This window comes from Lactuca saligna, chromosome 4, assembly GCF_052625555.1.
Source record: "Lactuca saligna cultivar CGN05327 chromosome 4, ASM5262555v1, whole genome shotgun sequence".
NCBI classification, from domain to species: domain Eukaryota; kingdom Viridiplantae; phylum Streptophyta; class Magnoliopsida; order Asterales; family Asteraceae; genus Lactuca; species Lactuca saligna.
In genome coordinates this window covers 270,989,229-271,002,869 of record NC_136420.1, presented here as the reverse complement: position 1 = coordinate 271,002,869, position 13,641 = coordinate 270,989,229, and the positions used below count along the sequence as shown (strand labels likewise).

The following is a 13,641-nucleotide window of genomic DNA, read 5'->3' as shown; positions in this document are numbered from 1 at the left end:
TGAACAGGATCTTCTGGAAATCAACAACGAGTTTCAGAATCTAAAGAAGGGAAAGATGAGTGTCATCGAGTATGCTGCAAGTTTTACGGAGAAAATGAAGCTTGGTCCTTATCTAGTTCCAACTGAACTCTCCAAGGTCAATAAGTTTGCCCACGGATTACCAGCAGACTTTGGTCCAATGGTCAAACAAGCAACCACTTTGAAAGCCGCCATCTGGGCAGCCAAGAATGTTGAGACCCAAATAAGAGAAAAGGGTCTGGAGAAAGTTGAAGTTGGTGAGAAGAGGAAGTTGGAAGGATCCTCAAGACCTGATAATAAGGGAAAGTTCTCAAAGTCTAACATGGACGACCGAAGGAATGAAGCCAAGTGGTGTGAGAAGTGCAAGAAGAAGCACTTCGGAAGATGCGATGGAGAAGTTACGTGCTATAAGTGTGGTAGGACCGGTCACTATTCCAGAGATTGTACATTCTACAACAAGAAGTGCTACGAATGTGGAAATAATGGGCATATTTCAAAGAACTGCCCAAAGAAAAATAAAGTAGCAAGACCAGAAACGCCACCTAGGCCAAGGGCATTTCACATGATCCTCGACGAAGAAGAAAACCGTGCGAGGAATCAAGGATGAGGACTTCTTACCCGAAGAACGGATTATGCAGTAGCCATAGTTTCGTATGATGTAGCCTAGTAGAGGCATAGTCTAGGGTGAACTTGAACACCTATGTAATAGTTTCGAGAAATAATAAAATCCTTGTTTTGTTATCTGGTGTGTGAAATTGTTGTGTGATTTGCTTCATGGTGACTTGGGAAAACTGCGAGACAATACTTGGAACGAGTATGAGTAGGTGTGAAAGGTAGTAGAGGCCTATACTACCGGAAGCACAGGACTCACACTTGGATCAGGGAAAGTCACAAGGTTGCCAAGAAGCCAGTATTTGATTTCGTTTTATTCAAGTAGGTCGTTACCATTGTTTCGGTAATGACTAAGAAGATTGTTGTTATCCCGACCCTAGTGGTCATATCACATTGAGTCCGACTACGATAAGTAGATTACGTGGTTCAGAGAACCAAGTTTGATGAAGCGTCCGACTTAAACCAAACAATGGAAATCAAAAGCGATCAATAGAAGTATCGCGCTCGTTGTTAAAGAAGTTGGTAGCTAGAAATGCCTAATGTTAAAAGTGTGATTATATCACATTAAACATGAAGGAAGGCATAGTCTGTTTTAGAATTTAACACTAAGAGACCTAAGTCTAAGTATTGCAACATACGATGATAGGTCATTAGAATATGACACATCGATCTATAGTAGTAATAAGAGAAATCATCTCAAGTTCGTATCCAGTAAGGATCGAGATTTTTACTCAAAGGTCATAATTTGGAGTCTAACCTTAGGTAGAGAGCAGGTGCACGATCAAGTACTGTTTGCAGTCAACGAGTCTAGGAGATAGACTTGAAGAAATATAGAAGTTATAATTATTACCTAGGATAAAGAGATAACGTATGGAGTCATTATACGACCCTGTTTCGTTGATGATTCCGGGACGTAGTCATCCTAACGGGGAGATAATTGTAACACCCGTAGATCCGGGCTAGTCAATTTAGAGGCAATAGGGGTCGAAAACGACTTTTCGACAAAAGATTATTTAGAATAAATAATCTTAACCAAGTTTTAGAATATGTCACAAGGTTTCCGTACATATAAAGAATGCCGAAATCCGAGTTATAACGAAGAAGTTATGGCCCGCCGAAGTTTTTTGGCAAAACCGGCACGGCACCGGAAGACGTAAATAGTGAATTTACGATAGAAGACTTTTTAGCCTTAGCAATCCAAACAAAAGTCATAGAATATGTTAAACTAAGAACATCGATAAAAAGAACGCCCAAATCTGACTTCGTATGAAGAAGTTATGATTTTTCTAAGATTCGGCTTAGCAGTGCACGGCCCGAAACTCGAATTTTAGATCGAGCGGTTTTTGGCTTACGCGACCTAAATAAGAGTTGAAGGTATCATTAATAGGAACTCAACGGTAAAAAGACAGACAAAAACGGAGTCCGGATGAAGGAGTTATGAACTCTTCGCGGTCATTTAACAGTCTAAACGCCTCCTACTGTTAAATTTGAAATCGGTCGAGAATTAGCCGACGGAGTCTAAACGAAAGTTGTAGATCTTGATTTTACCTACGCGTGGATATAAAGAACGTCGAAAACGGAGCTTGTATGCGAAAGTTATGATTTTTCTAAGTTTGAAGGCTGATACGCGATAGGGGGTGACGTGGCACCACCAGAATTGGACACGTGGCACCACCAAAAGGCCACCACATGGACCAACTCGACGAGTCATGACTCAGACTCGACGAGTCCACCATATTTCTCCCCTATAAATAGAGGTGTCGGGTTCCATTCATTCTCACACCTCAACCCTCTTCTTTCTCTCTCTAAACTCTCTATCTAAGCCTCCCTAACCCCCTAAAGCCTAGGGTAATTCCCTAGCACGAGGCGGAAGCCCCGGAGCGCCCGACGGCTCCGAGAAAAGAGCCTTTCGGCTCGGAAACGCTGCTCCAGCAAAGCCCGGTTTTCGAGAAAAACCTGCTGTTTTATCGAAGGAATATCGTTTTGAGAGTATCGAAGCGCTGTCCGAGTGCTGAGTCACCACCTTTCAGGTGAGTGCATGGTCCCTTTCATCTTACACATAGATATGAAGTATTTTAATATAAATTACGTGCTATGTGTACATATTGTCTGAATACTTGTTGTCTATGCTGGATGAATGATTTATACATGTTTTAAATGATTTAAACTGTATATTTATTTTATATCTACAAATATGTTGGGATAAAACATGGGTAGATGAAATAGTTGGTGAGTGATGAAATAAAATAATGAGAGATAGGTGATGATAGGAAGGTGATGATAGATAGGTGATTATGAATCGGTGATATAGGATACTAAAACCTTGTCCGACAATTTAGAGATGTAGTCATCTACCAAAGTATAGATGGCGACCGCAGACTATTATAGACAACCCCGTGGAAACACCAGCAGGCTAGTAACCTGTAGGTGATGAATTACGAGTCCAAGCGATGTTGTGACTACGTATTCATGCGATGATAGTCTAACCCATATTATGAATTACGAGTCCAGGCGATGTTGTGGCTACGTATTCATGCGATGATAGTCTAACCCATATTATGAATTACGAGTCCAGGCGATGTTGTGGCTACGTATTCATGAGATGATAGACTAACCCTTATCATGATTTACAAGTCCAGGTGATGTTTTGGCTGTGTAATCATGCGATGATACCCTAAATCTTGCTAGACACATATTGAGGGAGTAATCCTCGGATTAGTATTGTCTATGCAATACTGGCGATGATCCTTAGGTAAAGTTCGTAGGAACAATCATATAAGGAAATACGATGTAAGGATATGAGAAGTAAATATAATATAGGAGATGACCCTTGAGATAATATCTTTAGGGAAGACTAAAACAAGATAATGGGGATGGGTAATTGGGTTGATTTTTTGATTGTTTAAACATAATAACTATATTATTGTGGGTTGAAAACCCTATGTACTCACCAGGTTTCCCAACCTGACCCACTCAGTTTATTTACATCACAGGTGGTAATATGAAGTGACATTACACTGAGAGATTTAAAGAGATGTAGATCACTAGTGTAAATAATTGTAAGTTCTGTTTATGCTTATGTTTCTGTATTAACAATGACATTCCAAACGTTTTAAGATGAATAAAAATACGTTTCTTCGAAAATGTTTTAATAACGTATTTATCGTGTTTTTCTGGGAACAAATTCCGCAACCTTTTTATAAAATGAAGTACTCTGATTTTTATAAAGCATAAACAAAATCGGTCTTTTCTGGCCGTGATTTTAGGGATGTCACAGAGGTATATATGAAACAACCTGATAGTTTTATTATGCCTGAAAATGATCATAAGGTGTGTAAGTTGGTTAAATCATTATACTTGATAAAATAAGCACTAAAACAATGTAATCAAAAATTTGATGATGTTTTCTTGTCTCGTGATTTCAAGTTGAATCAATTAGACAAGTGTGTATATAGCAAGTTTGATGAGTCTAGCAATCGAGCGATCATATGCTTGTATGTAGATAATATGTTAATCTTTGGTACTGATCAAAGGCAAGTTAACATAACCAAATATTTTTTATCATCTCGGTTCTCCATGAATGATATAGGGGAGGAAGAAGTGATTCTTGGAATAAGAATCAAGCGTGAACATCAAAGAATCTCAATCTCACAGTCTTATTACATTGAGAAAGTGCTTAAGAAGTTCAATTGTTCATATTGTTCTCCTGTGAGTACTCCTTTTGATCCAAGTATGAAACTTATGCCAAATACTGGTGAAGCAGTTTCACAAGTTGAGTATTCAAAGGTCATTGGGTATTTGATGTATGTTATGAACGGTAAAAGGCCTGATATTGCATTTGCTATAGAAAAAGGTAAGTAGGTTTACTAGCAATTCTAATACTCACCACTGGCAAGCAGTAAGGAGGGTGTTGAAGTATCTTAAGAAAACCATGGATTTTGGTTTGACTTATGTAGGGTTTTCGTCAGTTATTGAAGGATATTCAGATGCTATTTGGATTACTAATGTTGAGGACCACTCTTCTACAAGTAGTTGGGCATTTCTTCTTAGTGGAGGTGCTATTTCAAAGGCTTCTAAGAAACAAACATGCATCATATATTCACCTATGGAATCTGAACTTGTAGCCCTTGCAGCTGCTGAAAAATAACAAATTGGTTAAGGAAGTTGATCTATGAAATTCCTTTATGGTCAAATCCTATATCACCTATCTCTATACACTGTGATAGTGTTGTCACCTTGACGAAAGCATACAGTCAAGTGTATAATGGAAAGTTTGGACATTTGTGTGTTAGGAACAACATGGTGTGTGATCTTATTACTCATGGTATCATTTCTGTTGAGTTTGTTAGATCTCAAAAAAACATAGTTTATCACTTGACAAAGGGGTTAGCTAGGGATTTGGTAAAGAAGTCGGTTATTAAGGCCCAATTAATATCTCTATGGGTGAGATACCCAATTCCCTTCTAATACAATGTTAAACGTTGAATTCAATGTGGAAAGCTTGCTTATGGAGATTAAAGCACATGTGTTTACTATATCCCAAGGTATCTGCTTATAACTTGTATTGTTAAAGTAGGTTGACTAAGTTCTTAATAGTTCTTTTGGAAAAGTGCATTAATAGGTGCATGATATAGAATGACTGCCTATGTGATTGTGAAGTGATGTCGCTTTAGAAAGCTTGGGCTAGGCTTTTATGCACTCATGAATGGATAGGACACATGGTTGTAATAGTGTCAAGTATGAAACATTAGATATTGTGTTTAACTATGTGTATAGGATCTTCAGTTACTCAAATGAGTTGAAGGGTTCAATCCTTAAGACACCCTGATTCTCGAGTATTTGACATGTATATTATACTAATGTGAAAATTCAATATTCAACATAATTTCATTTATACATAAGTTTGATTTTGTGTTTTCTTTTAGTTAATTAAGGATTACACTAAAATAGGGGAGGAATGTTAGTGGTTTTAGTGTTATCAACATATTTTGGTTTAATCATTATTAATAATGAGATAGACCGAACTTCATTTACTAACCGAGCTTGGAGGTGTGGGGTGCACACTACGTGTGATAATTGTGGACTCGGAATACGGGGGTCCGAGGGCAGCGCCCCTGGGTGTAGGGTTCCAAAGGGTAGCATCCCCTTGGCGGGTCTAAGGGCAGTGCCCCTAGCAAGGTCCAAGGTGCAGAGCCCCTAGCGGTCAGCAGTCAGGGTTCCAAGTGGCAGCGTTGCGAAACCTAAACGGATTTTACATCGGATCCATGCAATTTCCTGCTAAAACGCTCTTGATGACATCTTGATGATGCAAGCACTAGTTTTGTCTCATAACTACCAGTTTTGGTGCCAAATCTCGAGGCAACCACTATAACCACTTTTCCCTATGGTATAAGAACATTTTTCATGCTCCAGAAAACGGGTTACAAACAATATCCTCTCAAAATCTGATTTTAAGATGTGTTCTATCTCACAAGAACACATTAACATGTATTCTATATTTCACAATCTGAATTAGGCATGTAATTCAGATTGGTTCATTCTTGAATTATCCCACTTCTGAATTCGTGTACCCTAATCAAAAAGGATGAATTATAGATTTCAGAAAGGGTTTGTCAAACACGATGCTTGAATATATCCAAGTCTATATTTATTGTTATTTTGATCCCTTTACATTCTAACAATTTGTGGCAACAATCATTCCATCCTTCCATTAAGCAATTAACGGTGACCTGAGTGGTAATTTATACCAAGGTTGTCAGGATCGGGATCTTATGTAGGATCGTTTTTTGAGTTGCAAAATCGAGATCGTGATCCTAAGATCCCACAAAATAAAACATAATTTTAATTTATAATTTTAAAACCTGAAAAATATTTCAAGCATTCAATTTTTCGTTCAAAAATTATAAAAATTCAAAATGTTAGTTATAAGTCACAACACAAAATGACAAACAGTAAATTGGTAAGCGTAAAAGGCATAAAGTGGTAAAAATGTTTATTTGAAAAAAAAATAATAAATAAATAATCAAGCATCAGATCGGATATCGATCCTACCCCAAATATGAACCGTTTACGATCAGGATCGCGATTTTGACAACCATAATTTATACATGGTACTCGAACACCATCAAGCAGATGAGTTCCAAAAACAAGATCAAGGAACTAGGATAAGCTAAACACTAAACAAACACTTCAAATCTATCATAATAAGAGTCGAGAACTCAAGTAGTCGCTTCTTTGCATTAGCAAGATTTCTAACATGCCCAATCATTTGAAACTTCCAGGACATCACATTTGTGAAATGTCGATCCTCCTCTACACTCTTAAGCTCAAGATCCCGACTTCGGTACTCGCTATAGCCTATAGATTCAGCTCGATCACCTTGCAATCTTCCATTTGGCACCTAGTCCAACCTAGCCACCCGGAACCCTCCTATGATTTCCTTTGACAAGTTATCCACACTATTCTCCTTTACTTTGTTATGACGATCTCAACATGCAATATCTGCCTCCAACTCTTATACACACTACAATCAGTTACCGACATTCGCCAACACATTAAATACTCTCAGGGAGACCATGTAACGCCCTTGTTTCTTGCTTTACATAATTATAAAATATCTATTTACGTCAACCAGTGATTGTAATATTTTATGAATAAGTGAAAGATAATTATTCGAGTATATATGTTTATATATAGTATGTGTGTGGAAATTGAACAAATATTATGTTTATATAAATATGACTAGAACAAACGTTAAAAATAAAAAGATTATTTAGGATAAATAATCTTAACGAAAATTGTAACGGCCGTAAAATCTCAAACTATATAAGACGTATTTTGTATAAATACATTAAAAGGTGAATCCAAATGATCAAACGATATTTTTATGCTATACCCGTTTTTCAAAAAATATATGTCGAAATATATTTTATAACGGTAGTTATCAGTTATTAAAATTAAACCGTTCAAACGATAACATTTCAGATTCGTATAATATTGTTTCGAAATTCATTAACATTATAAGTTATGATTTTTATTATTTTGACAAATTATTACTTTATTATAAAATAAACGTTTGTGCCTATTTTCAAATTATTGTACTTAAAACGTACATACGTAATCTAGTTTTCATGGTTTTAAAACAAGATATATATATATATATATATATATATATATATATATATATATATATATATATATATATATATATATATATATATATATATATATATATATATATATATATATATTAAAACTATTTATGCTAAATTGGTTATTAACATGCGATATATTCATAAAGTGTAAATGTAAGAATTCTAGTGATACGTGTAGTTATAAGAAGCAATCTTATCATCATCTAATTGTTGTAAGTATTGAGACTAATGTGTTCAATTTCAAAGGTGCCACAACAATGGCAAATCATTTAGACGTATCTTATGGCGGTTTAATTTTCTTTTAGTATAAATAGGACCATATGTTTGATAAAGCGTATAATCCATTGAAAACAAATAAAAAAAGAGATATTTTTGTAAGAAGACAGCTTCAAATATCTATCCGACAAGGAATAACTGTGAGGATTATTCTGAAAGTGATAAATACATCCATTGTATCAGGTGAGTGTATGGTTACTTTTATCTTATACATAAATATGAAGTATTTTATATAAATCACATGTTATATGTGTATATTATCTGTTTACCTGATATCTATGTTGGATGAACATTTTATACATGTTTTAAATAATTTAAACTGTATATGTATTTTTTATCTACAAATATGTTGGGTAAAACATAAGTAGATGAAATAGATGATGTGTGATAAAATGATGAAATGTTTCGATGTTGTTGTTGTTGTTGTTGTTGTTGTTGTTGTCATCTAGCAGAGTATAGATGACGACCACAGACCTTTCTAGACAATCCAGTAAAACGCTAGCAGGCTCGCGACCTATATGTGTTGGTGAACTATATTTTCACTGGTGTACTCCATCCCCTTTATGGTTGCCTTACGGACATATATGGCTGAGGAATCCCCTTAGCAGTAAAGTCCACCCCGATGAAAATCCTTAGACTAGATCCCTTATGATAGATGTATAGGGACGTAAAGCGAGGATAACAGGAACGGGTAATCAGGGTTATTGTTGGTTGATGAAATTAATAAATTTATTATTGGTTGATGAAATTAATAAATCTATTATTATTTGTGAGTTGAAAACTATATATGCTCACCAGGCTTCCAAGTCTGACTCACTCATTTTTTTATATTACAGATAGTGGACCCCGAGCATAATTTAGATAATAACGAGGGATTTTGGATTATAAACCAATAGTTATAAATAACTATTGTAAGGTCTATAATATGTTATCTATGCTTTTGGTCTATATCAATGTGGACATCCCGAGGTTTTGATATATATATATATATATATATATATATATATATATATATATATATATATATATATATATATATATATATATATATATATATATATTTCTTTAAGAAATGTTTTAATAAATTTTATCATGTTTTGTTTTGTGGATAAATTCCACAAACATCTTTTAAAAGATTACTCTAATTTTATTTTAAAAACATAAATTAAATTGGTCTTTTCTGACCAAGAAAATTTGAGATGTCACAAACCGACGTAAGAAAGTCAATAGAGAAGCAATCAACAAACTAGCCAGATCATCATCATTAAGTCAACGACCACCTGGCACCGTCCAAGTCGTAACTCTAGCCAAAAAGAAGAGTTTGCTTCAATCACACCCTCAGCACAATACCTATGGCATGATGCCATCCTCAATAAACGTAAAAATTAAATCATAACATTACTTATGATAACTGTATACGCCTTCAACACAATGCTACAATGACAGACATGGCATAAACTAGATTGTCAACGAAAAATCATTGTTTTATCTGGATTGTTCAAGCTTGAATACATTTATCTTCGCAAAAGAGCTCAGTATGCCCATCAAACTTAGTAGTGGGCCACTGGATCTCGAATGCAAATAACCACTTATGAGGTTCGCATGTGATGACTACAATACATGCGACATAGCCTCATGTTTGCACAATGGATCAATTCAATATGAAAGTTTGCTTGAATATTGTTGTTAATCCAAAAAAAAAACACACACACACTAACAAGAAATAAACATGTTGATGTAAATCAAAATGTTCATAAAGTTCAGGCATTGCCTTTTCAACCTATATAATGTTTCAACATGTATATCATGCCTACTTTGAATAGTTTTGAATAGTTTCTAGATTTAACAGTGTTTTGTTTTAAAATAAAAACTTCAAACGAACTTTTTTTGTTTAATTTAAGCATTTTTAAAATACTAAAGCTTAAACACCTAAAAATTCTAAAAAACTATCTCATAACTGTTTCACTAATTTCCAGATTCTAATGCACCCCTACATAAACCAACGTTGGCAAGATAAAGTTCACTATTAAATTTAAAACCCAAATTACCATGTGTCATCTCTTGAGGTTTTGATTATTCATAAATTCATTTCCACCTTGACTAATATAAACAATATCTTCCACCTTGAACAGTACCTAAAAAACCTCCACCGAGTTATCCACATCATCTTCGTATTGACACAATTGCTACAGCTAAAGGAAACGTGTACTCTTTGACCTTTTGCACAGATTGGTTTTATCTTCATCATTAACTACTTTCAAAATTATTTTCCCACAATTATAACCTAATTTCAAAATGAATAAAGGCAAAATTGAAGCACACAAAATCTGCTCCTAGATTGAAACCTCAAAGGTCAGAAATCAGAATCACAAAATGAATCAGACCCAAGAGTTTTTCATCAAGGAGCATAACATAACATAACATACAACAAGAAACACAAGGGATAAATATAATTTTTTTTAAAACATATAATCCAAAAAAATAAGAAAAAAAAAACAATCATTCTATCCAACAAACGAAAACTAGCATTCAAAAAAGTCGTAATATCCTATATAATCTCCACGTTACTTTTTTATTAAGTTTTTTTCTTCTTTCAGCTTTTTTTGTGCTTTTCGTTTTTCAATTTTTTTTTTCCTTTTTTTAATTTTTCAATTTTTTTTTTTTTTTTTTTGTATTTCATGTTTTTACCTTTTCTCGAAACCACCAATTTCTCTATCTACCAGTAAATCCAGAATTCATCACCTCTCTTCTCAAAAACATTGCTTCTTAGTTTAGTCTCGGTTGACTAGTCAAACTTGCTCAGCTTGTTGACCACCGACATGGTCAACCCCATCCTCCAGTGTAACACCTTGAAGCTGTGATGCTAATTGATCTTGACTGCCCGACTGCCCGACTGCCCGAGGGCTTGATAAGTTGGAGTAGTGGACAGTTGTGTTTATTAGCCATTTCATCCAATCATTTCGCCTTCTTATTTTGTTTCCCTGTCATGCACAAGGGTAAAAACGGAATAACTCAAAAGTTGTAATGTGTTTGACAAGCATCGGATTGAAAAGTGATATTAACACCATGGTAAAAGAACAAAATTGTAATTTCGGTAGGATAGATAGCTAAAAGGTGGGAGAGGGGCAAAATAGTAATTTTTGTCATACGCACCTGGACTTCCACTTTGGTTGAAGCTCTCATAGCATCTAGAATTAGCTGAATGTTATCTGTTAAATACAAAACCTGTAATATTGGAAAAAATGGTTATCTTTCTATTTAAAAATTCATGTACTTTTAAAGTAAAAAAAAAAAAGTATATTATCCTTTATATTCTTTTGTAACCATTACTTTGAGATTTCCTTTTATGAAATAATATAACTCAGATATTCCAAAATAGTTACCTTTTTGAAGCCAGCTATTAAGCTTACAGGAACCCACCCTTGTTCATCCATGTTTTGTCTCAAATAAGTATCTTTAACTAAATTCTCATTGCTGCAAATGAAGAATTAAGAATAAATTTATTTTTATAAAGAAAAGAACTTTCAAATGACAATTTTATAAAAGACTTACCTGAAATAGTAATCAATTTGGGTCACTATTCTAGCATGCAAAGATGGATCTGGAACAGCAAAGAACATGGGAGGTGGAACTGGAGCAACAAGAGGCATAGCTCTCAGAGCATCTGGTGGAGGTGGTGGACCTTGTACATAGAACACAGGAGACATATCTGCAAAAAAAGATTCACAAATTTGAAATCAGACAAAGTAGAATGGTAAATAACTGTGGAAGATATTCCTACCATGATACATCATGTTGTTGCCAAAAGGGCGAACTGGAACAGACATTTGTGGAGAGATATATGGAGTGGAAGAATGTACAGAGGGTCGAATGTAACCCCTAGGGTAACCTCTCTGAGGCTGCATGTGGTTATCTCTTCCATTAAAGCTTCTACTGTGTTGATTCCATTCATGATTTCCACGATCTTGATCTCGCTTTCCACCATAATTGTGATGTTGTCCACTATTGCTTCTTCTGTAAGAGCTTCTTTGATGTTGGTGATCATTACCATTGTGTGACTGTGGCCCAAAGTTTCCTCTTGGTGACTCGATGTGTGTTGTTTTGTCTCTTGGAGAAGGGTCTGAAGCAGGAGTTCCTGGTTTTCCAGATGTGTTATGGAGGTTTTCTGTTCCCAAATCATTGTTTGTTGCTGATGTGTGAGAAAGAACACCATTAGCTGATGGATTTGAATTGGAACTCCCACCACCTCGCCTCATGGATCTCTGTCTTGCAGGAGCTACATGGTTTGGAGTTGAAGATGGATACGCGTTGTTTGCACTTGTGTGTTTATGTGATAATGGAGATGCATTTCCTGTCACCTGTGATGTCATAAACATTATGCTCCCGTTTATATATAAGTAACTGTGAATGATTGAAAGTTGTAGATTAATGGTATTCGTATTCTTACCTGTAATGTAGGCAGAAGTGGTGCATCTCCAAGTGCTTTTAAGGATTCTGATGAAGAAGATTTTGGGGAAGCCTTAGTGGATTCTCCGAGAGCAGGCCAAGAAACTGCACCCATTACAGGGCTCACAGCCTCAACAACACCGTTCGGTTTATTCCATACCGGTTTCTTAGATGCAACACCGCCGCTGTCAGAACCCTGAACATCAGTGCCGGAATCATCCGGAGAGCTTACTACATCCGGCACCATTGAAGGCGGACACCAATCCGAGGTAAAGTTACCTATTTTCTCCTCAACAGAAGATGAAAACGTCGGTGCTGGAGCAACAGAAACCGGCGCCGCGGAAACAGCATCCGGTACCATGACCGGCGAACCCTGCACAATCGTACTCCACGGAGATGAAACCGTCTGTGAATGTCCCGGAGACCTAGGGTTTTTTATAACGCCGCCGCCGCTATCATCAGATTGAAAATTTGTAGCGGCCATAAAAAATTAGGGTTTGTTCGGATCAAAATAATCAAACTCCAAAATTTTCTCACTTGTTTTGGAATAAATTAGGGTTTCAAGTCGACAAAGTGAGTAACGGTGAATACGAATAGAATCAAAACGTCAAAAAGGAATAAAATAAGCTCTGATCGATAATCAATAAGATAAAGGAAGAGAAGTGAACCACAATCAACCGAGAATGCTATGGTAGCGTTTTGAGTTGAAAAGATTCTGGCTTCGACGGATCACCGGATGTTCCGATCGCCGTCACACACAGAGCACCGGCGGAGGGTGAAGTTCACATACACAAATAGAGACAGACCGAGCTGTATCTATCTCTGCCCTTTCTCTCTCCATGTTTCCTCTATATCTGTGCTGCGTATTTATGTCTAATGACGATAATGCCCTTTCCGTTGTGTACTGTGTAACTTCGCGTTGATTCAAAACGGTATCAGTGTGGTCCACATGGTAGTCGCACCGGGTGTTCAACAGTTGGCACGTGACCGAGCGTAGGTTGTTGTGAGCCTATTTACGGACCTTGCCATTTATTTATTTACCATTAAATTTGATGTAAATGCATATTTTTAGAATTGTTTTAGTCAAATATTTGTTAAGTTCGAGTTAGATGTCATTACATCATCATATACAAAA

The 13,641-nt window shown here is 35.9% G+C and overlaps 1 protein-coding gene across 2 annotated transcripts; it reads right to left on the bottom strand.

The window, feature by feature from the left end:
• Positions 1-10,483: 10,483 nt before the first annotated feature.
• Positions 10,484-13,370, bottom strand: LOC145043618 (la-related protein 1C-like). 2 transcript variants are annotated; one of them, XM_078992322.1, is made up of 7 exons: positions 13,175-13,369; positions 12,508-12,958; positions 11,842-12,418; positions 11,613-11,769; positions 11,444-11,534; positions 11,214-11,285; positions 10,484-11,041 (listed from the first exon to the last, which is right to left on the bottom strand). In XM_078992322.1, the coding sequence occupies exons 2-7, from the start codon at positions 12,865-12,867 to the stop codon at positions 10,850-10,852; spliced, it is 1,449 nt and encodes a 482-aa protein (XP_078848448.1). In that variant the 5' UTR covers positions 12,868-12,958; positions 13,175-13,369; the 3' UTR covers positions 10,484-10,849. The 2 variants fall into 2 exon arrangements, with proteins under 2 accessions (XP_078848448.1, XP_078848447.1); XM_078992321.1 differs by having other exon boundaries at positions 12,508-13,370.
• Between the last annotated feature and the right edge of the window lie 271 nt (positions 13,371-13,641).